Source organism: Hemibagrus wyckioides, linkage group LG05, assembly GCF_019097595.1.
Source record: "Hemibagrus wyckioides isolate EC202008001 linkage group LG05, SWU_Hwy_1.0, whole genome shotgun sequence".
NCBI classification, from domain to species: Eukaryota; Metazoa; Chordata; class Actinopteri; order Siluriformes; family Bagridae; genus Hemibagrus; species Hemibagrus wyckioides.
In genome coordinates this window covers 26011028-26038468 of record NC_080714.1, presented here as the reverse complement: position 1 = coordinate 26038468, position 27441 = coordinate 26011028, and the positions used below count along the sequence as shown (strand labels likewise).

Genomic DNA, 27441 nt, shown 5'->3' with positions numbered 1-27441 from the left:
TTAAGATAATTAAGGCTATTAAAACACAAAACTATATTTATTCATTTAAGTTTCAGATTAACAAAAAAAAATTAAAACATATTTTAATCAAAACCTTATCCAGAGTTATGCATTTTTTCAATTAAGGCCTTATTAATGGTATTGCTTGGTCTGTTCTATATGAGTTCTTAAATAAATACATCACACTTCACACCGAAGAAGGACAGAATACATGTGATGGTCTCGAAACTGGACAATGTGATGAATTAACAGAAGAAGGAAAAATAATAACCATTTATATCTACGATGTCACCCGTTTGCTTATCAGGAGACGACCAAGAACGGATCACAAGTGTCCTTGTATTTCTGCGCCTCCACCTACAGCTGGAGTAGTCGTCGGGTACGGTTGCCAGGCGACAGTCTCTAGTTTCTATGCAGAGTTTTTATGTAAGCGTCAGGGTGATGATGTCATGCTGTGGGGGAGGAGGAAGTGAGCTTGTCTGTTTTTCTCCAGCGTACGATGAGGACAGAGGGATCGGCCCCAGATGAAAGGAGTCTAATGAAGCAAGATTAAAGAAGATGGCTGTTGAAATGACAGAGAGAAGAATACAAGCATAAAAATGTCACAGAACACTAAAACAGACAGTAAGAGTCTCAGAGGTGCTTTTTAATCTTCGACTATATAGCTCTCTCCGAGTAGACGGTTTTTAATGAAAGGAGACGCTATAGGATGCTGTCTGAGTCTCAGATCGATGGCAGTCTTAACTGCAGCCCTTTTGTTCACTGATGGAGTGAAAGTGGAGCCAGCAAATTATTTATACCATCAGACGAGACACAGTCACAACATATGTGATCTGGTAAAAAATTATATTTTAAAGGGTGTAAACAAATCACATGAGAATAAATTAACTGTGAATCATTCAGGGAAATCATGAATGAATGAATGAATGAATGAATGAATGAATGAATCATAAATGAATCTTGGAACATCTTATTGGAAAACAAATGAATCATGTGGAATCCATTGTGAAAATGCATGAATCATGGCACCTAACATCTCTGAATAACTGAATCATGAGTAAAAGAACATGAAAATAAATAAATCATATGGAAAATCATAATGAATCAGTTAGGAAAATGGCATTTGAAAATGAGTCATGTGGACCATAAATGAATCTTGAAGAATCTTATTTAAAATTGAATGAATCATGTGGAAAATCCTATGTGAAAATAGTCACAGCTCATCACTTGTCAGAATAACTAAATCATGTGAAAAGGCACAGGAAAATAAATGAATCATATGGAAAACTTATTCATGAAAAAATAGAATCCTGGAAGAATCACAAATAAATGAATCATTTGAAAAATCATAATGAATCATTTGGGAGATGGCAGGTGAAAATGAATCATGTGGAACATAAATGAATCTTGAAGAATCTTATTTGAAATTTAATGAATCATGTGGAAAATCCTATGTGAAAGTACATGAATCACGGCACACCATAATAACTGAATCATGTGGAAGAGCACATGAAAATAAATGAATCATATGGAAAACTTATTTATGAATCATTTGAAAGAAAACAAATCCGAGAGGAATCACTAATAAAATCACAAATAATTCAAAAAAACATAATGAATCATTTGGGCAAGTGGCACGTGAAAATGAATCATGTGGAACATAAATGAATCTTGAAGAACCTTATTTCAAATCAAATGAATCATGAGGAAAATATTATGTGAAAGTACATGATTCAGGGCTCATCATACGTCCAAATAAGTGAATCGAGAAAAAGCACATGAAAATAAATGAATCATATGGAAAACTTATTTATGAATCATTTGACAGAAAAAATAGAATTCTGGAAGAATCACAAATAAATGAATCATTTGAAAAATCGTAATGAATCATTTTGGGAAATGGCAGGTGAAAATGAATCATGTGGAACATAAATGAATCTTGAAGAATCTTATTTGAAATTAAATGAATCATGTGGAAAATCCTATGTGAAAGTGCATGAATCACGGCACACCATAATAACTGAATCAAGTGGAAGAGCACATGAAAATAAATGAATCATATGGAAAACTTATTTATGAATCATTTGATAGAAAACAAATCCTGGAAGAATCACTAATAAAATCACAAATAATTAAAAAAAACAACATAATGAATCATTTGGGCAAGTGGCACGTGAAAATGAATCATGTGGACCATAAATGAATCTTGAAGAATCTTATTTGAAATGAAATGAATCATGAGGAAAATTCTATGTGAAAATATACGAGTCACGGCTCATCACGTGTCAGAATAACTGAATCGTGAAAAAGCGTATGGAAATAAATTAATCATATGGAAAACTTATTTCTGAATCATTTAAAAGAAATTAATCCTGGAAGAATCACAAATAAAATCACCAAAAATTTTAAAAACCATAATGAATCATTTGGGCAAATGGCACCTGAAAATGAATCATGTGGAACATAAATAAATCTTGGAGAATCTTATCTCAAATCATGTGAAAAATCCCATGTAAAAATACACGAATCATGTCCACATAAATGTATCATGTGGGAAAGCTAAAAAATAAATGATTCATACAGAAAAATGATTCATGAATCATTTGAAAAAATGAATCCTGGAAGAATCTCTTGTGATAAAAACATTACAATAAAAAAAATCATGAAAAATGTCATGTGCAAATGAAACAGCAAAGTCACATGAAAATGATCATGTGATTATTGATACCTGATGCTCATGTGACTTCTAATACCATACCTGTGGTATCTCCATCATCAGCTATGCTTCCAGTAACAACCCAGTCACTGAAGAACAAAAAAAGGAGCTATATTTAGTCCAAAATAAATGAATTTAAATGAGTTTAACTCTTTGTTAAATACAGTTTGATGAATGTTGTTTTACCGTCACCGTCCTTGGCATCATCTGGGAGCAGTGCGTCCTGACGGTTGCCCAGGACGAAGGCGAGTGTGGCGAGGATGCCAGCGTCCAGCACTCCCAGCATGGCCAGTATGTAGGCCCAGTGCACGGAGCAGTTCCCCGGAGAGAAACTCTCTACACTGTCTCCACACAGCGCACGCATCTCAGCACACTCCCACGAATCAGGGAAGAGCACGCAGCCCAGGGCCAGACAGAAACCTGCAGCACACAGCTGGATGAAACTCATATTCTGGTTATGAACGTGTTTGATTTCTAAAAACATGAAAACATGATGTTTTTTCCCCTTGTTATACTATAACACTTAATAAAAATGTTCGTCCCACAGGAAGCAATCCAGAGACTAAGCAGGAACGAATGAATATTTCACACATAGTAGGGCATTAATTACTAATAAATACTGAGGAACTACTGAGGAACTAATGATAAAGTAATAGCTGGGTAGTTCTTCCTGAGTAATAGTTACACAGTCCTATATGTCTGGATACGTACACTGATCAGGCATAACATTATGACCACCTGCCTAATATTGTGTTGGTCCCTCTTTTGCTGCCAAAACAGCCCTGACCCGTCCTGCACTGTGTATTCTGACACCTTTCTATCAGAACCAGCATTAACTTCTTCAGCAGTTTGAGCAACAGTAGCTCGTCTGTTGGATCGTATCACACGGGCCAGCCTTCGCTCCCCACATGTATCAATGAGCCATGGCCGTCCATGACCCTGTCGCCAGTTCACCACTTTTCCTTCCTTGGACCACTTTTGATAGATACTGACCACTGCAGACCAGGAACACCCCACAAGAGCTGCAGTTTTGGAGATGCTCTGATCCAGTGGTCTAGCCATCACAATTTGGCCCTTCGTCAAACTCGCTCAAATCCTTACACTTGTCCATTTTTCCTGCTTCTAACACATCAATTTTGAGGACAAAATGTTCACTTGCTGCCTGATATATCCCACCCACTAACAGGTGCCATGATGAGGAGATCATCAGTCTTATTCACTTCACCTGGAACTGCTCAGAATGTTATACCTGATCAGTGTATATACTTATAGTTATATGTATATCTCCTGGAGAAATAACTGAGCCATTAAAAAGGTTAAACAAAACGTCTATGATCAAAACAAGATATTGTTTCAAAGCGAATAATTAAAATGAATGAAGTACACAAACAGAAAGTGTAAAGGCAAATAGTGTAGATAGAAAGGGGCCCAAATATGTTGCTTCTTTTCTACTCAAAGTTTAGTACTCTTACCAGCAGTGAGCTGTAGCCAGGCGCAGATTTTGTACACGGTTGCGGCGTTGCAGAAGCGAAACAGACACAAGCAGCCCACGCTGACCCACACCATGGTGAGGGAGATGCACACCAGCACAGCCGGAGACTGGAAGGCTGGAATAGGGGTCAGTGTACGTAGAGAGCCTGTGCACTCTGGAACCGGCCAGTCTGCCTCCACACACACCTCGAACAGGCCCAGCGTACCAGCCTGAGGAGGCGGCTTACCCCCGACTCTGCTGGCCGGATAACGGAGCTCACGCGTCCCCACCCAGGACGGCTGAACCAGGATGACCACCTCGATGACGGCGAAGCAGAGCGTACAGATGGCCCACAGGACACCCATAGCCCGTGCGCTCCGGATGAACTCGGTCTGGTAGAGACGTGCCACCTCCGCCGCATGGGGCTGCATGACTGCTGATGAAGCAAAGCTAAACACATTGCATTGTGCTTTTAATTCAATTTAATTCTAATTCTTGAATATGCAGTTACGCATGGACATGTAGTTTAGTGATCATCACCCCATCGTCCATTCCACTTCTAGGGAAAAAACAATTTCCAGCACTCTATTTAGGGTTTTTATTTTGGATTTGAGCTAGAAATGAATGAGGTAAACTGGAAAATTCTACAAGGCTCATCTTGAAAATAGCTTCATTTTGCTTAACGTACAAAAACGATGACAAATCTTTATATTTATATGTATATTTAGTGGATGGAACTATTGCTGGATTCAGTATTTTTCCATCACTCTTAACATGTTACAACATTCTTCCAAAATGTTATTCAGCCATTTGGCTCTTTTATTTTAGATATTTTTTTAAAACGTATAAAATGTTTTTGGATGTTAGAACAGCAATCTAAATCACGACTGAAACCATTAACACCCTGTAAAAATATTTACTTCTTTATATTTCACCTATGATGAGAAGAATGCTCTTACCTGAACTACAAGAACAAGTTTGATCCTTTATTTAATTAAAAAATGAATCATTCAATTATTTCTTGTGATTTAAATTGTTTAGTCAAGTATTTAATGTGTCTTTAAAAACAAAAACGAACAAAAAGCACAGAACTCAAACGTTGACAGATTTTAGTTTGGATATAATGTACCATAAGTTTGTCAGACAATGACTGTGTGCAAAATAAACAAACAAACAAACAAACAAACAAACAAACAAATAAATAAATAAATAAATAGGCATGGATCATTTCTGGGCCAGAAAATTTTAAGAAGTAGCCTGAAACGAAACAAACAGAGAGACTGGAACGTTGTTACTAGTTCTGGCTTTTTAACGTCTTTCGTATAAAAATGATATTTCCAAGCCCACTGCTAAAAACAACACCTTTAACAGCATTTCAGTTGTATCTCAGCTCAGAGTTCAAACAGGGTTTACAATAAAGCAGATTATTCCTTCATTTGTTCTCTCCCTGCAGATATAACAGAATGCAAAAGCTGCATATTAAATATATTATTCTGCTGGAAAACTGGTTTTTGCCTAGCTGTAAAGTCTGACAGCTTCGAACACGGCCTCAGGATCCCATCGTAACAGATTTGAACAATGCAGAGGAAGCAGCAGACGAGTGGGGGCTTAATGACGACGGGGGGAGACTCATGAGGATGTTTCCAGACACGGCGAGATGAGATGAGATGATGATGAAAAAAAACACACCAAGGATCTGCATGCTAGGACAAATGAGGACGAGATGAGAGCATGGGGATGATGGAGATCACCTCACTTCTCCTCAGGCTGGTCGTCTGTGACACTCTGTCCTTCAGCAGGAAGCAAAAAAAACACATCAAAATTCAATTACCGAGCGCCGCATTATTGGCAAGTGAGGGAGTGAAACAGGGGGAAAAAAGATTCTCTCCTCCTCCCTGTGGGGTTATGGTAGCAATGATGCACGACATTAACAGCAGGCCAACACCAATAGCAAGCGATGTTCCTTCAACACGTACTGAGGGAGGGGTGATAAGGACGAGGGAGGGAGGGAGGGAGGAAGGGATGGAGGGATAAAGGGAGGGTGAGAGAAGCAGAAAGAGCACATGATGCTGTTCTACTCTAAATGCGAGGGTTTCAGAGAGAGCACTGGTGCAGTGGAGAATAAATCCTCCTGTCACAGGAAAAAGGGAGGAGGAAAACATATGCAAAGAGGAGTATCGGGATGGGAAAAGAAGATATAGAGACAAAGAATGAAAGAGGAAGGAAAGTGAAAAGGAGAAAGAGAGAGAAAGAATAAGAGAGGAAGGAAAGAATGGAAAACATTTATGCGATATTAAACCACTGAAAATGTTAATCACCTTTTATAACATGTCCAGCAGTTATATGCCATCATGAGTCATTCCCAAAAATGGTTTCCATGGCCGCAGTCTAAGCATGTCACTCATCCAGCTACCTGTATAACAATACTTCCTGTTCCTCTAACTGCCCTCTCAATAAACCAGAAGCCTAATAGCTTCACCACATTTTTTGTGGCCATAAGATTTCATTCCTACTTCATTAATCCAAGGTACATTGTTTCCAAAAATACCCGTCCTTCTGATGACTCTTCCATGCAGACCTTATTAGTGCACAGTAAACCTCATTTCCTGCAGGATCATACGCTGGTTTTTCTTCCTTTCTGGCCAGCATATGGGCATGTCCAGATCTTGCCCTTGACTTCTACAGTTCCACCAAACAGCAAATTCTTTGACATTTCAGTCAGTGGAAACTGTATGACAGTCGACCCGGCGTTCTGACCCCAAACCCCCTTACAAACAACAAAAGGATTTCCCAGTGCTGTAATGTATAAGCGGTGTCTTCCTCAATCAGATTTACTTTCAGATCCTCAGTCAGCTGCTTGGAGAAACCCATGGATGTTGAAGAGGCAGAATATGTATTCACTTCTGTCTGGAATTGTTGCTCCTGACCTGGTCAACAAGGTCTAATGAGTTCATTAAAGCCTAACGAGTTAATTCTGAGACTCTGCATATGGAAAGGATGTCCAAAAATTTGCACATGCCCCAATTAATAATTTGAAATTGAAACAGTATTATTTTCTATCTATCTATCTGTCTGTCTATCTGTTATTGTAATTTGTTTTTTCTTGCAGATATCTTTTTCTCAAGAAAGACGCAGAAAACCACAGCAAATAATTCTTCACATTTAAAGTGTATTGATGTACCAAAGTTTACAAAAACATAACTTAATGTTTTCTTTTTGCCATAATACAGATACAGAGTTTGTTCAGAGAGGAATACAAGTGAGACGTTGAGAAAACAGAATCCAGTGACATTTAGGAAGTCGAACTGTCAGAACTACGTTTTGTTGGGAAAAAACTCTGCAATGTTCATTGCTTGTGAGTTAAAGTAACACGTCTTGGTGATGTGCCTGAAAATACTCCTTCATTATCGAACAGAGAGGTGATCAACAGTGTGATAACAGCATGATCAGACACCGGGCTGGTGTTTGTGCCGATGTTATCTGCACGACACGAACAACCTTCTTCTTTTATTTATTAAAAGCTGCTTCGTTTTTTATCTGCTAGTATTAGGTGCTTTTTTTTCTTTTAGGGAGAATAAATAAAGTGTGGAGAGATTCTGTGGAACCATTAACCTACAGCCAAATGATCTGAGTTTTGGCACTAAATCAGTGCAGGAGAAATACGTGCTCGTGCTCTCTCTCTCAAACACACACACACACAGTGTAATTAGCACAGGTTAATGAGTTTAGATCTCCTGTGGAGAGAAGGACGCTTATGAGTTTGGAAATAAAGACAACGTGAAAACAGTTTCGCACACACATTCAGCTACGGCATGTGATGCCAGGCTGTTACTTCCTCTCTCTCTCTCTCTCTCACACACACACACACACACACACACCACTTTTGTTTGCCTGCACAGGAGTCTTCTCATCTTCAGTGCTAGATTAGTTGATGGGGGGAATCTCCTCCCCGAACTTAGCAAGATGAGCAGCGTTCTTGGCTTCATACAGCACCTACAGAGAGAGAGAGAGAAAGAGAGAGAGAGAGAGAGAGAGAGAGAGAGAGAGAGAGAGAGAGAGAGAGAGAGAGAGAGAGAGAGAGAGATGGAAAGATGGAAACAGAAAGACAGAGTGAGGGACAGCAAGAGAAAGAGAGGCAGAGAGAGATGGAGAAAGAGAGAGGGACAGAGAGAGGGATAGATAGAGGGACAGAGGAAAATAACGGCAAATGGAGAGAAATGAGATGGAGATAAAGATAGCAAAAGAAATGGACAGGGAGACAGAGACAGAGAGAGCCACAGTGAGAACGTAAAGGAAAGAGAAGAGGAGAGGAGGACAGAAAGAGAGAGAAACAAGGTGGTGAGAGAGTAAGAGTAAGGGACAAATAGAGAGACAAGGTGAGAGACAGTGAGTGAGAGAGAGAGAGAGAGAGAAAGAGAGAGAGAGAAATAGAATAAGAGAAAAAGATAAAAAAAAAGACAGAGTAGAATAGACAGAGGGGGAGAGAAGGGGGGAGAGAGAGAAAACAAATTAAGTGAGAGAGAGAAAGAGAGAGAACAAATTAAGCGAGAGAGAAAGAGAGAGAGAGAGAGAGAGAGAGAGAGATAAGGACATATAAAGCTGTATAATATGATGACTCATACAGAAGCTCTGAAGTGAAGCACACTGATTTGATCTGCATTAGAGTCCAGCGTGAAGGTCAGAGCTCACAGGCACCCACCTTGTTGTGGACGTAGGACTCGCAGGAGTAGCACCACACTGATAGATCAGCGAAGCTCAGGACCAGAGGGTGAGAGGACACCAGACCGTGGGCCACCATGTGTTCGTTCACAAAGCGCCCACACAAAACCTGCACAAAGACGAACCACACTTACAACATGGCTCTGTGGCCTGCAGACGATCCCGCTCACACCACACTGAATTTATAACACGCTTTAAACGCAGTTAAAAGTTCTTCTGTGCAGAAAATGGTGCAGAAAACTCTTTAATAAACAGACCATTTATAAAATAAATCTGTAGTGAGTGTTTTTTTTAATTGTCAAAGGGTTTCATCAGCTGCAATATAACGTTTCAGAGCCTCAACCAAAGAGGGGTATTAAATATTTAATACAGGTACATGCAGGTACTCATCTATACACTATATCTATATCTCAGGTATTCGCTATCTCTAGACCTGCATTTGATAGATCTGAAGCCCTGCTCAGCTGCCACGTGATTGGCTGATTCTTTTTTTTTTAAAGTGCCCAGTGAAGGCCCATCAAGAGAGTTAATATCTCTGTCCTCTGTCACCGTCCTGTAATCAGCACCTTATAGCAGCAGAGGCAGATCCAGTTCTCCGATTCGGCGCCACACTCCTCACACGGCCGGAACACGTCGATGCCACCCGCAGGCACCGGATGCACTGACTCCAAATGTGGACACCATGCCAAAGGCTCCACCACGTACATCGTATCCTGAAAGGAGAAGCCAGATGATGAGAAACTGGGACACACACACACTCACTCGCAAATCATATCCATGTAATTCATCCAGATGAATCTATATACAACTAGATGCATTGTTTACTTAAATTAAAAAACACAATGTTAATCATCATTCTAATTTATTCATTTTATAGTTTTAAGATTTATCAGAACAAGGAAACAAATTGGCTGGAGAGTAAAAACAAACCAAAAATTTTATATTTATTTTGCTGATTTATCGCCTCGCTGCTTCACCAACAAAAAATGCTTTAGTACTCTCACATTAAAGCATTATGCCAATCATTCACCATGGTACTTTTTAGCCATTTACTGTTACATTTAACATCATTGAGCCTGCAAAACAACTTCCTTTTATCACTTACAACACAGCTCTCTTCTCATTCCAGCACAAAGCACACCATCCTCTGACTTTATATCATGTTAAATAAACATACAGAATGATTCCAGTCTCTAAATGTGTCCATGTGAAGAGTCCAGACACTATTTGCACAAAATATATATCATACCTATCAGCCATAACATTATGACCACCTGACTATTATTGTGTTGGTCCTCCTTCTGCTGTAAAAACAGCCCTGACCCGTCAAGATATGGACTCCACTAGATCCCTGAAGGTGTGCTGTGGTATCTGGCACCAAAATGTTAGCAGCAGATCCTTTACGTCCTGCAAGTTGTGACTTACAGGTCTTAAAGGATACTTACAGGACTTAAAGGATACTTTTGATAGATACTGACCAATGCAGACCAGGAACATTCCACAAGAGATGCAGTTTTGGAGACGCTATATATATAGTTACTAGTTACTAAAGAGCCAATACCATATTTGAACAAACCTCTATAACTAACCACTCAACCACCTTTCTACTTAAACACACCCTGAAAAACTCGACTTACAGACATCCCGACTCGTCCAAACGCTCTCTACAAGAACAGCAGTTCAGTACTGTGTACATCCATATGCGTGTATCCCGATCTCTAAAGCCTTCAGGAGCAGAAACGGAGCCCGTACGAATTGTTCTGGCTTGTTCTTTGTACTATAATACACATGGACACTGTGGACAAAACAAACTCAATCCCTTTTTGAGTGCTGAAATGCAACGTGGCATCCGAGTCAGCAGGAATCCTGGTTGTTTATCCATATGTCGTCACCCAGTGTGACGGAAGAACTACAGGTTTAAAAAACAGCCTTTAACGTGTAATTAAATGTAATGAGTTATTTATCATTAATTACATATTAATGACAACTCTTTGATCATCCCTTCGACCACTGCTCACAACCTTGGGGTAACCATGGACAATCAACTGTCCTTTTCCTCTCATGTTACTGAGGTTACACACTCATGTCGGTTTCTTCTGTACAACATCAGAAGGATCTCAGCCATTTTTATCCACACAGGCTGCTCAGGTTCAATCTCTGGTCATTTTGAGACTGGACTACTGCATCTCATTACTAGCAGCTCTACCACTGAATGCAATTCGTCCACTGCAAATGATCCAAAATGCAGCTTCGGAATTTCTTTCAACCTGCCTAAGTTCTCCCACACCACCCCACTGCTGCGCTCCTCCACTGGCTTCCTGTAGCTGCATCAGATTCAAAACACTGATGGTTGCCTACAAAGCCAAGAACGGACCAGCACCATCTTACCTCAAAGCTCTTATCACTCCTCACACTGCACCTCGCTCCCTCGGATCCACTAGCACTGCCCGACTGCTCCCACCATCTCTTAGGGTAAGACGTAGGTCATGATAAATCTAGACTCTTCTGGCACCAAGATGGTGGAATACACTTCCCCTAGACGTCCGAACAGCCGAGTCACTGACCGTCTTCAAATGATGACCTACCTCTTCCTGAAGCACTTAAACTAGTTCTTATTTTCCGTGTTTGCTTTACATATTGTTGCATGTTGATTTATTTAAAAAAGATCCTCTGAACACAGTTTTTAGGCTCATTAATGAGAATTTATAGAGAATAAAATCAAGCACTGTGTGAAGTTAGAGGAGGAAAGGAGGAGACCTGAAATAGTCACGGCTATTGAGATCAACCGGCGCATGCAAAAACCTCAGAGGCTTCCGGAAAAGTAAAAGTGCAACTGAAACTTGCCACAGAGAAGTGAAATGACGTGTCGAGTTCAAGACGGGTTAAAGGCAGTGGGACGTGTCGAGAATAAACTCCGACATGCCTTTTTAGTTGTGTTACTTCACGCGCATCGTCACTGTTTCTGAAGAGACTTTCAGGTGTTGATGAATCATAACAGAGGAGCCAAATTAGTATGGGGTTATTTTTTGGACACTGATTAGAGCAAAAGCTAAAAATGGGCGAGTCACAAATCGTCTTAGTAAATCAGTTCAACTGTTTTTTCCAGATTTACTAAAACAATTCATCTTAATAATAAATCATCCATTTTACAAGATCACTGGTGTGTGCATTTAACTGCTAGAAACTCTGAATTAATAAAAGTTCATTATGTTAATTAAGCAATAGTAATAGTAATAATTAAGACAACAGACAGGAACTTTTCATAGCCCCTGAGAGGGATATCGTACCCCGGCCATGTCCCCGGCTCCACACACAAGCTCGAAGTCGGTTTTCTTCGTGTAGCCGCACGCTCCCTCCAGCGCTGGACTCTCCGGATCGCACACCGCTCCAGCGTCCGATTCTTCTGACTGCGAGAACAGAAGGCGAGTTTTTATCAAGAAATAAAACATACTTCCAGCTGGTTAAGAGGACAGATTTTTCATCCTCCATGGACAGACATGACTTTCTCAGATGGGCTGAGTGCTAGTATCATGTTTGGTAGTGATGGTCTGATCGTTTGTTTATCTTTAACAGACATCTTTTTTTTGAATGTGAGTTTCTTTCTTTTTTTTTTTTATAATTATTTTAATAAAATAAAAAAAAAAAAGAAATGAAGCATCCTAAATCAACAGCTGTTTCTAAGTAAAAAAATAAATAAATAATTAATGCTGCTGTTTACCTGTTTCTCCTGTTTGATGGGTGTGGACTCGGCTTTCACATCGCCGCCCTCGATACCTTTTTCCATCACTCGGACCGGCGACGCTTCCTCCGCTGCTGAGAAGGAGTCCCTCTGTGGGCTGGGCTTCACTTTTGGTCTAGCTCCGCCCACAGGGACAGAGGCGGGGCTGGAACTGGCGGATATGGTGGACGTGCTCAGGTCCAGAGCGTGCAGGCCTTGAGTGAGCTCGTCCAGCCCGGAGTCCTCCTGATCAGTAGGAGGCGACACTGGTAAAGTGGTCACTGGGGTACGCTGGTGCTCTGGTTGAGGCGTGACCTGAGGAGGGGAAGTTTTGCCTTTTCCTGTTGGTGTACGCTTGAATTTGGATTTCGGAGAAGGCAAGGACAAACGCAGAGACTCTGGAACTGAGAGAGAAATAAAAGAGAGAGGTGAATAAAATAAAGTGGTTTATGGATGAATCAAGTCGAGTGGTCACAGCCTCACTCTGTATTCGGAGAGATCTCCAGTAGGGGGCGTGTGCTCGCAGGACGTTGTTGATGCTGATGGCAGCGCTGGGGTGTGGCGGGGGCAGAGGGGGCAGCTGCGGCGGAGCGTCACCCAGGAGCATGCTGGTGCACATGGCCATGGAGGTGGAGATGGAGGTGAGGTTATAACCTCCCTGTGTGACAGAAAAAAGATAAAGACATATTGCTTAAACTGCTCAGAATTTTTACTTTTCATTATTAATTAATGCAATCTACTGGCATCAGTGCATCAGACTGCACACATCTTAACAATACCATAATCAACCAAAATTAGGATGAAATCGAGCACATTGTGAGACCATGAGCTTATATTCTCCATGAGAATACATGAAAAAGACGTGTAAAGAGAAAAGAGGAAAGAAATCTACTACATCCTGTCCTGCTTACGTCATCATTCAGCATGATCCGGGTTCGTATAAACGCAAACAAACCCTTGGTATAACAGATGCAATGTTTTCAAAGACAAAAAGCAGGACTTTGGAGCCGTTTGTAGATAATGGACGATGACACGAATTCAAATTTAGCTCGAGGTAATCATATTTAGGCTAAACGTTGCAGCTCAGTGTATACAAGACCCGTAATGTAGCTCAGTCTGGCAAATTTCTATTAAATAATAAACGATCACTGGCTCAAACGTGAGCAAATCATTCTTATACCAAGTGATTTTTGTCAATGACAAAGTCTGTAAAGTAGGGAAGTGGTGGCTCAGTGGTCAAGGTGTTGGGTCACCAATCAGAAGGTTGACTTTCAAGCCTCCAAACTGCCAAGTTCTCAACGTTGGGCCCTTGATAATAAGCTGGGAAATGCGAAAAACCCCTTCGGGTCAGTGGTGGCTCAAGTAGTTAAGGCTCTGGGGTGTTGATCAGAAGCCCCAGCACTGCCAAGCTGTCACTGTTGGGCAATTGAGCAAAGCCCTTAACCCTCTTTGCTTCAGAGGCGCTGTATCCTAACTACCCCTGGGCTATGACCCTAATTGGGATATGCGAAGAAGCGAATTCCACTGTGCTGTAATATATGTGTGGCAATAATAAAGTCTTCTTCTTCTTCTTCTTCTTCTTCTTCTAAAGCCACACATCTATCGACGTGCGCATTACACTGAAGCCTGTAAACGCCATGAAAGACTGAAGTGTAAATAAAAACTGAAGTGTTTGACTGAAGTAAAGTAAGATCTGACCCACGGGACTGACTAAGCTGCATGATTCAGTGCTTTTATCCTGCACTGAGAAGTTATAACACGATGAGCAGTTAATGCACACAAGTGTTCACAGGGAATGCAGTGTAAGAGTGACATATACATATATAAATCCAGGACAATCTGACTGGGAAGAGAACCAGGATGTGTGTGTTTAGGAAAATATTGCATGATGAAGTCAGACATAAAGCTGCTTCCAGCATGACGTTGATTATTTTTCAATAGCAGCACATCCTGGAGGGATTCATTCCTCTACAGCCACTGATATGACACTTTAGTGTTTATATACATATCGTCTCTTACCTCTAAAATGACAAGCACTCGTCCTGCTGCGAGACTCAGCAGCTGGTGTGTGAGGTGGGCGTAGCACTCCGGGGTCACCTGGTACCCCCCTAGCGGGTCACCCCGAGCGGCATCAAACCCGGCCGACACCAGGACCAGCTCCGGCGCAAACTGGGTCACAACACAGAATCCAGAATTGTGTTAAAACACAATTGATGGAGATGTAAGAGAGGTGTGTGTGTGTGTTCACCTCTCGTGCTATTGGCATCACCACGTGATGGAAGGCTGCTAGATATTCCGGGTCGCCCATCTTGCCTTTGTTCCAGGGAATGTTGACGTTGTAACCCACACCCTTCCCTCGACCCACTTTATCGTAATCGGCGTCCTCGGAGCAGGGGAAGAACGAGCCTTCCTCATAGCGATGGAGAGAGACGTAGAGCACACTGAAAAGAAAACGCTGAAGTCAGGACATTATAACCATATGGGATCCTCACAAATCCTTACACTGCACAAAACAGGTTTGTGTGTCTTACAGTTGTCGCTTGTGTTTTCACGACTCTAGAGGAATTACACTCTATAGACCTACTTGTATATCACTATGGTGTTCTCTCTGCTTCTATAAACCTCTTCTATAAAATATTCAATTAATTATTAATAACCTAACCAAGTTAAGACTCATGATCCATCCAAATCAGGCAGATACAGATTTTTTGTGTGTTATGGCTCCTACTCACTATATTACCTATTTTCTATATTTAAAAAAACAGGACTTGATTTCACCTTGCAATTTACCTTAGAAAAAACACCATAATAATAATAATAATAATAATAATAATAATAATAATAATAATAATAATAATAATATTGGGGAAAAGAAAAAAGGAAAAAATACATTCGCATATAAATACTTGGGAAATATGGTGGGAATCATTTATCAATCATTTCATAAAGTTATTTGTAAATGAATTTTAGGCCAATCTGAAAAAATAAATAAATAAGTAATAAATAATAATACTAAATAAATAAATAAATCCAGATTTATGTATAATTGTAAGCTGATTTTTTTTCATGCTCATGTGAATACTGATAAATGCCAAACACCATTAAATTAGCAAGAACATTTACAGCACATATGATTAACATTTGATATATTAGAAAATTAATAATAATAATAATAATAATAATAATAATAATAATAATAATAATAAAAGAGCATATCCTGAGCACAGCATGTGCTAACACGTCCTGTAATGTAGCTCAGCCCATACCACAGACACACACACTCTTTTACAGGGTGCCATTACTTATGTCTTAGTCCTGAATGGCTAGTCTTATTTATCTTAACTTTGGTTGGGTTTGTTTTAGGTCACTTTCTTTTGAGACGAATACATTTCAGAAAATAATAATTAAATTCAACTGCAACTTAAATAAATATATGATTTGAATTTGATAGAGAACCAGGATCTCCTTCCCCACCTGTCATCATCCTCAAAGATGTGCTGGGTGCCGTTGCCATGGTGCACATCCCAGTCGAGGATGAGGACACGCAGGGCATTGTGGGTAATGCTCTGAGCATATCGGGCGGTCAGGGCAGTTGTGTTGAAGAAGCAGAAGCCGCAGGCGGTGTCTCTCTCTGCGTGATGCCCGGGTGGACGGACGATGGCCACGCCGTTCCTCACCTACACACGAACACGAGAGCCATGAGAGGCAGCTTCTCACTGGAACTAGACAGTTCAAGACTTCAAAATGGCCTTCAACTATCTAATTATGGTGATCCTGTGGTCAATGTGGTATATGAATATAGTGTATTGTTGTGTGTGAGTGTGAGAGAGAGAGAGAGAGAGAGAGAGAGAGAGTGTGTGAGAGAGAGAGAGAGCGAGAGACAGAGAGAGACATACCTGGCCAGTGAGGATGGCCTGAGCGACATTGAAACATGCTCCAGCTGCCAGCAGTGCACATTTATAGCTCTCCTTACTGATGTAGATGGAATTATATTCGCTCCCGAGTCTGTTCAGATCTCTGGGCTTCATCTGCTCCGTGCTCTTTATTGTAGCAATGTGCTCTGATCTGAAAAATAGAGCAATAGAGAGAGAGAGAGAGAGAGAGAGAGAAACAAGTATAAGAGTCCAAAGAGATGGTTTGAATTTCAAAAAAGCGACAAAAGCAAAGAGGAACGTTTTGTGTACTCTGTCGTCCGTCTTGCATTTATTTCATTTTTCATCTGCTTTACCCGTGACAAAGCGCAAGCTCCTGCTCTGTGGCTAAACGGGCCGGTATCCGACGGCAACGGTCCACGAACCCCAAATCCTCATGGTGCGAGAAGATCCGGAAAATTCTCTGAGGGAGCTCAGGATGATGGCTGGAGGCAGAAACACCACACACACACACACACACACACACACACACACACACAGACACACACACACACACACAGACACACACACAGACACACAGACACACACACACACACACACAGACACACGCACACACACGCACACACACGCACACACACGCACACACACAGACACAGACACACACAGACACACACAGACACACACAGACACACACACAGACACACACACAGACACACACACAGACACACACACAGACACACACACATTATATTCATTTTTGCAATTAAATAGCAATGTTCTACAGAATGATTATATTATACTCTAGATAACAAGTGTATATTGTTTAAAATCTATGCAAACTAGCCTGACGATAATGGAGCTTTTTACCAAAGAAAATGACTGCAGGAATAAAAGCAATAAATTCTAAAAAAAAAAAAAAAACCCTAAAATCGAATTACGACCAAATTTTTTTTTCTCATGACTCTCTTTGGTGAAAGAAGAGATTCTTTTCACCTCCTCGACTTTAACAAGAACACTGGAATGCATTAAAACTGTTGAACCCTGTGAATAAATTAATTCATATTCAGAGATTTTAAAGCACATGTGTGTATTCTCACCTGTCCCACATGTTGTGATGCTCCATCATTCGCTCGTCGTAAATGAGACCAGTAACTCGTTCGGAGGATTCCAGTTTCTCCACACACACGGCTGAGGGTAAGGGCTGTGCTTCAGATAGAGGACCTCCCTCTAAAGACAACACACACACACACACACACAAATTCAGACTTTTGAATGAATGTAAACTTAGAGTGATCTGTACGATCAATATCACTCATAAACTAGCACCTCATAGTAAAAAGAGACCGGATTCAACCGGTTTAGTCTTACCTAGAGTCTGCAGGCTGGTCCAAAATGGGTACAGAGCCGAAACCGTCTTAGAGATGGACTTTAGAGTGCTGTAACAGACAAGAGCAAAGAGAAATGAAACACGGTGGTGGTGGAGGCATGACGTGATGTGAAGGTGTCGCAGGCGTGTCTGACCTCTCACTCGGAGCTCCCGGAGAGTTCAGATGAGGGCAGGGGTCACCCAAGAGGGACCTCAAGCTAGCACACGCCGCCTCTGCCGTGGCCTGCAGGTTGTAGCCTCCCTGAAGTGGAGCACAGACAAGCGGGGTGAAGACGAGACACGTCACTTAGGATTTTATTTCTTACATAAGAGCAACTTAAAAACATTAACAAGTCACTATGGTGAAGACTTCTGTACAGAGAATATTTATTCATCGTTTGTGGAATCCATCTGTCATCAGGAGAGAGAACTTCACTCTCTGGGCTTTCTCAATAATGTGACAAGATGATTTTCTTTATTTCATGTCACAGAAATATGCTGTACCTCCAAAGCAAGCACGATTCGCCCCTCAGCCAGACCCATCAGCATGTGGGTCAGTACAGAGAAACACTGGGGGCTCACACACATCTCACCCTAAACACACACACACACACAATACAAGAGCAATGTTACATGATTCATACATGATGTGCATATTGTGGGATATATTTAAAGAAAAGAATAAAAATAGTGCTTTACTTGCACACACCTTGGGATCACCGGCCACAGAGTCAAAGCCAGCAGCTACTAACACAATCTGAGGCCGAAACTGGAACACACACACACAAACACACAAACACACACACACACACTATGGATCAGCAGTCATACAGCAATGATTCAAAAACATTATCATGCATTATGTGGTGTAGGAAAGGCAAAATTAATTTTTTTATTAAATTTAAAAAAAAAAGTAAAGCAAAAAAAAGAAAGAAAGAAAGAAAGAAAGAAAAAAGGAAAGAAAGAAAGAAAGAAAGAAAGAAAGAAAGAAAGAAAGAAAGAAAGAAAGAAAGAAAGAAAGAAAGAAAGAAAGAAAAATTAAATAAAAAATGAAGTTAAAAAAAGCAAATCAAAGTCAAAATTAAAATGTTAAATAAAGAGCAAGGTTTAGAAAAGATAAAGTAAAGCAAAGTACAGCAAAAAAATAAAGTAAAAAATAAAAAGGTTTAAAAAAAGTAAAGTAAAAAGAGTAAAATAAAATAAAGTGAAAAAAGTAAAGAAAAGTAAAGTAAAATAATGTACAGTCAAATTAAAATTAAAATATTAGGAAAACACTTTTCTAAAAATTACAAAATAGAAATAATACATGTATTTATTACATTAGAAACCTCTGATCTAATAAATAAATTTATTGTTTCTATTTTGTAATTAAAAAAACATATTTTCTCATTTTTTTAATTGTAATAACCAGTGAACCAGCCTTAAAAATATAATAACAAAATAACATTTAGACAATTCTAACAAACTGAAGGGCAGTTCATCTTTGTCTTCCGCCTGCCTTGAGAGTAAAACCAGAGCCAGTCTCTGAGAGAGTGAGCGCGCTCAGTACCTCGTAGGCTACGGGCAGCAGAATCCTCTGGAAAGCAGAGACGAAATCTCCATCCTCCATCCCAGGCTGAACACAGACACACACACAGGGATGACAAAACACTGAGTGAGATAAGAATCAATTCTACACTTGCGGGATGTGTGTGTTTTACAGGTGATGATCTTGTGTGTTCAACCTTGTTCCAGGGCACGTTGATGTTGTAGCCTTCTCCTGGTCCTGAACCCACGGCGCTGCTGTCTCCCTCGGGCAGGTGAGGCCAGAACGAGCCCTCCTCGTACCGATGTACGGAGAAATACAGGACGCTGCAACGAGACACGAAGATAGAGATGGAGAGAGAAACACCAAATAAAAGAAAATCAGAGCAGCTTAACAGTAGAAGGATTAATGAGACAAAATTTCTTTCTAAAGGTAATCGGTAAAATGACCTGCAGCTAGAGCAATTTAATAAGAAAAAAAATAATGTTAAAAATCTCAAACATAATATGGAGTGTCTTTTCTCAGTCAACATTTTCCAGTGATCTTAAATGTTGTATTAATGTGAAATCAAGCCTAGGGGGTGTGGAAAGGGGCGTGGTCAAGTGGCAGTTTGTGGAATGGAGGGCGGAGCCAAGGGAAAAGCGAGTGGTATGGAAGGAAAAATAAAATAAATATTTTTTAAAATAAATAACAAAAATTAAATAAAATTAAATCAAAGTAAATCAAAATGTAAAAATGAAAAAGAAATAAATTAAAGAAAAAATTAAAGTAAAACAAAGTTTTAAATAAAGGCAAAGTAAAATTATGTAAAATGAGAAAAGAAAAAGAAAAAACAAAATTAAGTAAAAATTAAAACGTTAAAGAGCAAGGTTTAGTAAAGGTTAAGTAAAGCAACGTGAATCAAAATAATGTAAAGAAAAATAGTAAAATAAAATAAAGTTGAAAAAAGTTAAGCAATGTAAAATAATGTAAATAAAGAAAGAAATTAATTAATTAAAAAAGTAATCATGAACATAATCCAACTGTCAAAATATTAGGAAAATATTTTTTAAAAATTGCAAAATAGAAATAATAGCTTTCCAGACACAGACCACACCAGTTACACTCAAATCATAAATTTAAGGTATTTTGTATCTGATTAATTGCATTTTCTTCATTTTATTTTCTGTAAGAAATCAAAGTGACAAATTTAATAATAAAATGTCCTGGGAGATGTGTGTACCTGGGATCTTCCTGGAAAGCGTACTGGACTCCCTGACCGTGATGCACATCCCAGTCTACAATCAGAACTCTGCAACACACACACACGATATAAACTGTTTAAATCTGAGCAGAAGTTCATCACAGTGTCTAACTCCCAGGAGATCACGCTCTCACCTCTGGACGTCGTGTTGTTTCTGGGCGTATCGCGCTGCCACTGCTACGTTGTTAAACATGGAGTATCCGTTCATCAGCTCAGCCTGGGCGTGATGTCCTGGAGGCCTGCGACAGAGAGACGAGACTCACAAAACACGCCGTTTCCTGATCCAACACGATGCTGTTGTCTTTAATTAAAACACACCTGACTGAATTTATTCACTGACTCATGGGGTCATGCTCTGGTCGCTATGGAAACGAAGGACAGCGTGTTGATTAATGAGAACAGAAATCTGTGCTCTATAAATTATGCGCCATATTTTATACAACAATGTGGTTTCGGAATTAGACTAATGAAACACTATACTGTCGAACGTTTTGGGACGCTGCTCCAAATCACAGAATTCAGATGTTGTTTTTCAGGGGTTGGTCCCGGCCCCTTAGTTCGAGTGAAAGGGACTCTTAATGCTTCGGCATACCAAGACATTTTGGACAATGCTCCCAACTTTGTGGGAACAGTTTGGGGATGACCCCTTCCTCTTCCAACATGACTGTACACCAGTGACCAAAGCAAGGTCCATAAAGACATGGATGAGTGAGTTTGGTGTGGAGGAACTTGACTGGCCTGCACAGAGTCCTGACCTCAACCCCATAGAACACCTTTTGGGATGAATTAGAGTGGAGACTGCGAGCCAGAGCTTCTCGTCCAACATCGGTGCCTGACCTCACAAATGTGCTTCTAGAGGAATGGTCAAAAATTCCTATAAACACATTCCTAAACCTTGTGGAAAGCCTTCCCAGAAGAGTGGAAGCTGTTATAGCTGCAAAGGGCGGGAAAATTCTATATTACATTCATGTGCATGTAAAGGCAGACGTCCCAAAACCTTTGGCAATGTAGTGTATAATCTGCATTCTTAAATACACTTTTAAAAAAATAAATAAATAACTGAAATAAAACTAACTGATCTGTGAAATAAAGTTCATGTGTGAAGATTTGTCTATAAGAGATTATTAAATATTATATATAATAAAGCTATTTTACTGCTGATCTTTTAAATGCTATTAGTCTATGTTTTGTTTTATTTTTTACTTAATGTCTTAATTTTTTTTTTTTTTTTGCTTTTTTTTTTCTATAACAAAGAAACATCAACATCTTGACCAACTTTGTATTACTTTGACTGTAGTGATATTATTAAAAGTGTGCTGTGTAAAAAGGAATAAATAAATAAATAAATAAATAATATTCTTTAATGGTGCAGGTTGATGTTTTTATTTTGGCAAGATCAGAAAGAAAATGCTTTAGTCAGAGTGTAATGACAGTGTGTGTTTGCAAATGAAGTGTAATTAGAATGTTTGGAAATGATTGTTTGTGCAATTTGGTAATAAAATGTTAGGGAAAGTTTGTTCCAGCTCTCCCACTGCTTTAATCAGAAATAATAATAAGCTAATTTTAATAAACATTTGGAAATATTAAATGTTAGAAATAAAATAAAACACGAAAAATCCAAGCTACATAAAAACTGGAAATTCTGTTAAAACCAAGAGACCATGTTAAACAGCTGGATAAAAGTCAAATGAAAATAAATACAAATAATAAATTAAAATAATCGTAAACGTAAAAAACCTCACCTGCACACGGCGAAGCCATTGCGTAGCTCTGAGGTCATCACCTTGTCGACCAGCTGAAGGACCGAGCCGGTAGCCAGACAGGCACACGAGAACGAGTCCTAAACACACACACACACACACACAATGAACCCACTCTGTCCAGCGCACCATCACGTCTCCACACTCAAGACTCCAGACTACTTCCTCTTACAGGATGGAGGTAGACGGAGTCGTAGCGGTCAGACATGCGCTTCAGCTCCTCTTCCGACATTTTCTCAGTGGACCTCATCAGATCAATGTATTCCTTCCTGTCACACAAACAGAGCACACATCAATATAACACAATCACACAGAGTCTCAGTGCTAATACGGATCAGACGTTATCAAAAGACTCACGTGTGAACCTGAGAGAGCTCGTCGTCTGATGCAGCTCTCGCCTGAAACATCAACAGAAGCATCAGGGAATGCAGATCTCAATACGCTACACACAGTGCTGGAATATATCATGCTTCAAATGAAACTAAATTAAATTAATAATTACTTTTTTCTGGGTTATTCTCTGGATTTTCTCATGGATGCTCATTCACACATACGGATCTATTTTAAGGCTTTTTTTAATGACTTCACATTTCTGCACAAATTTAAACAAAATTTGAGGAAATTTTTTGAGGAAAACATGTATTTAAAAAATAAAACTTCAGTCATGAAAATTAAATATTTAAAAAAATGAATTGAAGATAATTTAAATTAACATTTAAATATTTTAAGATAAAATTTATAAATTGTTATAATATTATTTTATTTTATTTCAAGAAAGCCGACATTCACGAGACACGAAAATCTAAGAATTTTTTTTTCAAATCTGGATATGGTTTTAAATAATTATCATTTCAAATTTTTCAATTCAATTGTAAAGTTTTCATATTAAAATGTCAGTACTACAATAAGTATTAATAACACCCAGTATCCTGTAGTTACACGTGAGGCACTGGGCTGAGACACGTGAGACACCGCCGTGATTCTCACCTCCACCTGCAGGCATCGAGACAGCAGCCCCTCGCTCTCCATCATCCCCACTACAGTGGTCACTCGCTCAGGACACTCGGGGTGACTGCGAGGACGAGAGCCACGACAAAGACGTAAACATTAGGCTCAGAGCAAGAATCAGGGCTGAAGACATGGATGTCATGTGGTATGCATTATAACATGTTACAGAGTCTCTGAACAGGTCAAACTGAGCGCTGGACTCACCTGGAGTCCCACAGGCAGCGATAACGGGAAAAGAGTTCGGAGTAAACCAGGCCGGTTCCGGCTGCTTTCGACTTCTCCTGAAAATCCTACAAACACAGTGATATATTTTGAATATATCTGCCCGGGGCTGACTGTGTCAAACCATCATCTATGACCTTGTCTATCGTATGATTTGGCCTGGACGTTCTTTCTGTTCTGTTCTGATAAACCTGCACAAAACCCAGACACTTCATACTGAGCTGTTTCTGCTGATGTCCTTTTGTTTACCAACAGATAACAATACACCTGAATATTAGAAAAATATTACACCTTTCATCTGTATAAATACACCGACCAGGCATAACATTATGATCACCTGCCTAATATTGTGTTGGTCCTCCTTTTGCTGCCAAAACAGCCCTGACCCATCCTGCACTGTGTATTCTGACCCCTTTCTATCAGAACCAGCATTAACTTCTTCAGCAACTTGAGCAACAGTAGCTCGTCTGTTGGATCGGATCACACGGGCCAGCCGTCGCTCCCCACGTGCATTAACTAACGCACTAACGCACATCGAGACACTCTTCAACGGTCATAAGGTTTAGATCATGAACACAGGCCTGTGGCAGAGAGACGAGACAATCACAAAACACGCCGTTTCCTGATCCAACACGACGTTGTATAAATTACGGCGCATAATTCAGAGAGCACACATATTTCTCTTTAATTAAAACACACCTGACTGAATTTATTCACTGACCCATGGGGTCACACTCCGGTCGCTATGGAAACGAAGGACAGCATGTTGATTAATGGAGAGAAATCTGCACTCTATAAATTATGCACCGTAATTTATACACCAATGTGGTTTTAGGACGAATTAGACTAATGATATAATTGCCATTTTTTAAATACAGTTAATAAATAAATAAATAAAACCAAATGATCTGTGAAATGAGGTTCACATATCTATAAGAGATAATAAAATATTATACATATAATGCTCTTTTAATGCTAATCTATTAAATGCTATTAGTCTATGTTTTGTTTTTTAATTAATGATGTCTTAATTTTTTTTTGTTGTTGTTAATGAGCTTTTTTTCCAGGAGGAAAACAATAACTAAAAAACTTTCTACTCAAAATATCTAGCAAAATATAATACAAAGACACAGCGTCCTGGACCTGGACAAAGGTTTAACTCTCTACTTTTATCTTTTTGACTGCAGTGACATTATTAAAAGTGTGATGTGTAAAAATAAAAATAAATATAAATATTATTTTTAAAAGCTGCAGCTTAGAGGTGCCAAGATCAGATAAGAAAGCTTTGGTATATGAATACAATCTATTAATAATTAAGCATCTCTGACCAAAGCTCAGAATAATGCCTGATATAACGGAACAAAATGCACGTTTTATCTTCCAGGGTCTGAAATGAAGGTCAGTCTGAGGAGATAATTACGCAGGAGGAAAGGAAAGAAACTTAAAGAGTTGAGAAAAGGTAAATAATGCATAAATACACTTTTTTTTAAAAACACACACACACACACACCATGTTTTTGTTGTTCATCTCCTCTTCTGCTCTGCCTCGGTCTCGTCTGCCTTTATTTCTCACCTCCTGGAGATTTGGTTTCTGGCTGCGTTTGCTGTTTTCCCGCTGACACACACACAGACACGGGTTCATCACAAAGAAACGTCACACATCAGATTAACAGAAAAATTAGAATTTGAACCCTGGCTCTCAGCCAGCTCTGACAAACTGTGACGAATTTGTGAAAATAATGAGGGCACTAAAGCTCAGGCTAAAGTTCATCGTGTGGTCAGTGAGAAGGTAAGACCTATGAAAAATTCCTTCCTGGACTCTTACTGATATTCTTTATTGTTTATAACTACTTTTTAATATACAGTAACCAGTTCACCAGGATCAGCAGATCATTTCCAGAAAACTTTCCTGAAACGCTGCACTTCCAAAAGTCATTTCTTGCACAAATAAATCCTATAAGAACCCAGATTAACATTAAAGAAGACAATGAACGTGTCTCACCTTCCCAGAGCTCTGCGGTGTTTTCTTCGGAGAGCGTTGAGAACCTTTCGGAGTTCGATCTGATGTAGAATCCATGATGAAACCAGTTCCACAACCTGACAGCAAATTCAGAAACAAATGAGTCTAATAATGATTGGATTAAAACCACAACCTAATTTCCCAGTGGGGGTTTTTCCCCCTCAAACACTGAGCTATGTCTCTGTTACTTGTATCTTGTGTTAATTAAACAAATAAAGAGTCTTTATTGTCATTGTAATGATACAATGAAATTTGGTTGGTAGCTCTCAGAGACCAGCAGCAAAGGTACATTATAACATTATAAACATTATAACAATATATAAAATATAAAATACAAAAAAAATATTATAAGAATATACAACATAAGAATAAGAATATGAATATACAGAGGAGTACAGAAGATGAATAAATACAGAGTGGATGAATGAATGAATGAATGAGTGAGTGAGTGAGTGAATAAATAAATATCAGTGCAATTGTGGATTTCTTTCTTAATGTTTTATTTATTCACTGTTGTACTAACATGGATTACCCTTTATCTTAGCCTTGATTCCTTGTTTTGCTGTTTAAAAAATAATATTAAATAATTTTAAAATAAAAAATTATAAATAATAATTAAATTAAAGATAATTAAATAATAATATTAAAATGTTTTAATACTCTATATTAATTTCTATTACTCTTATTTATAATTAAGAGTGGTTTTAATATTATTATTTAAATTATTTTTAATTTAATTATTATTTGCAATTATAAAATAAGTATAAATAATAATTAAATTAAAAATTATTTTAAATAATAATATTAAAATGTTTTAATATTCTGTATTAACTTCTCTTATAGTTCCTATTTGTAATGTTTATAATTAATAATAATTGCTTTTTTTTCTCGATAATTTTATGTAAAGTATTTAATGTATTACTTAAAACATAAACAAGTGCTACATGGATTAAGACTGATACTATTATATCACTAATTAAATATGGAAAAAAATAGATTATTTATATTATTTATTTTAGCAAGCATGACGTCAAAGAAATCACATTTCACAAACAGAAATATAATAATGTTTTGAATGACATTTTGCATGGCTGGGTATTTGGGTAGGACCTAATCAAAATAACCCGCAATAATAATAATAATAATAATAATAATAATAATAATAATAATAAATTAATAATACCACTAAATACATTTAATATGTGTCCTCTTTAAGAGTCAGTGTTAAACGGAGATATAATGATTTATAAGATCTGTACTCTAAATAATAATCTCTATCATCACTTACTATTATTTCTCAAAACAAAACAAAAAATCTCTTGCTTGCTTGCCTTGCTTTCACTTGCGTTTTTAACAGCTCCTCCAACAAAAATGAGACTTGAAATCCATTTTCTTGTTTTAAAACCAGTAGATAAAGCCGAAAGCTGAAAAAGGGTGCATAGAAATTTGACGCGAAATCATACACAGATTAAAACAAACCAATTAAAGCAAACGGGCCAATAAACCCAGGGTCCCTAACGCGCTCAAACATGTTTCCTCGTAGGCTGAATTACAAATCATGCGATCGATCCCTATTGAGGATGCGAGATAGTTATAATCGTACACCCTATAAAGTGCACAAATGTAGGGAACAACGGAGCTTTTTGTGATTCAGCCGAGGTGTCGCACAGTCGGTGCGAAAACATTTCGGGACGCGTAGAGATGACGTGTGAAATCAACCGTTTGCCCCGCTAGCAATACTGTAAGGGAGTGTCTGGTTTTATTTCAAATCAAATTATTGATTATATTATTTCCGATATTA

General features: G+C 38.8%; 2 protein-coding genes across 6 annotated transcripts; both read right to left on the bottom strand.

The window, feature by feature from the left end:
* Positions 1–18: 18 nt before the first annotated feature.
* On the bottom strand, positions 19–7194 carry lhfpl4b (LHFPL tetraspan subfamily member 4b). 3 transcript variants are annotated; one of them, XM_058389648.1, is made up of 5 exons: positions 5939–7194; positions 4189–4637; positions 2903–3136; positions 2759–2805; positions 19–562 (listed from the first exon to the last, which is right to left on the bottom strand). In XM_058389648.1, the coding sequence occupies exons 2-4, from the start codon at positions 4616–4618 to the stop codon at positions 2780–2782; spliced, it is 690 nt and encodes a 229-aa protein (XP_058245631.1). In that variant the 5' UTR covers positions 4619–4637; positions 5939–7194; the 3' UTR covers positions 19–562; positions 2759–2779. The 3 variants fall into 3 exon arrangements, with proteins under 3 accessions (XP_058245631.1, XP_058245629.1, XP_058245630.1); XM_058389646.1 differs by having other exon boundaries at positions 19–535; XM_058389647.1 differs by having other exon boundaries at positions 19–535; positions 5944–7194.
* On the bottom strand, positions 4707–27190 carry hdac6 (histone deacetylase 6). 3 transcript variants are annotated; one of them, XM_058389644.1, is made up of 29 exons: positions 26929–27190; positions 25623–25717; positions 25131–25235; positions 23603–23688; positions 23378–23462; positions 22748–22788; positions 22563–22659; positions 22373–22470; positions 20765–20869; positions 20610–20678; positions 19587–19713; positions 19412–19477; positions 18572–18631; positions 18367–18456; positions 18018–18124; positions 17865–17932; positions 17594–17723; positions 16853–16981; positions 16521–16689; positions 16099–16301; positions 14873–15065; positions 14644–14793; positions 13108–13282; positions 12625–13028; positions 12194–12313; positions 9473–9619; positions 8887–9015; positions 8066–8180; positions 4707–5977 (listed from the first exon to the last, which is right to left on the bottom strand). In XM_058389644.1, exons 2-28 carry the CDS (start codon positions 25695–25697, stop codon positions 8112–8114), a joined length of 3297 nt encoding a protein of 1098 aa, XP_058245627.1. In that variant the 5' UTR covers positions 25698–25717; positions 26929–27190; the 3' UTR covers positions 4707–5977; positions 8066–8111. The 3 variants fall into 3 exon arrangements, with proteins under 3 accessions (XP_058245627.1, XP_058245625.1, XP_058245626.1); XM_058389642.1 differs by lacking the exon at positions 4707–5977 and having other exon boundaries at positions 7337–8180; XM_058389643.1 differs by lacking the exon at positions 4707–5977 and having other exon boundaries at positions 7337–8180; positions 26972–27190.
* Between the last annotated feature and the right edge of the window lie 251 nt (positions 27191–27441).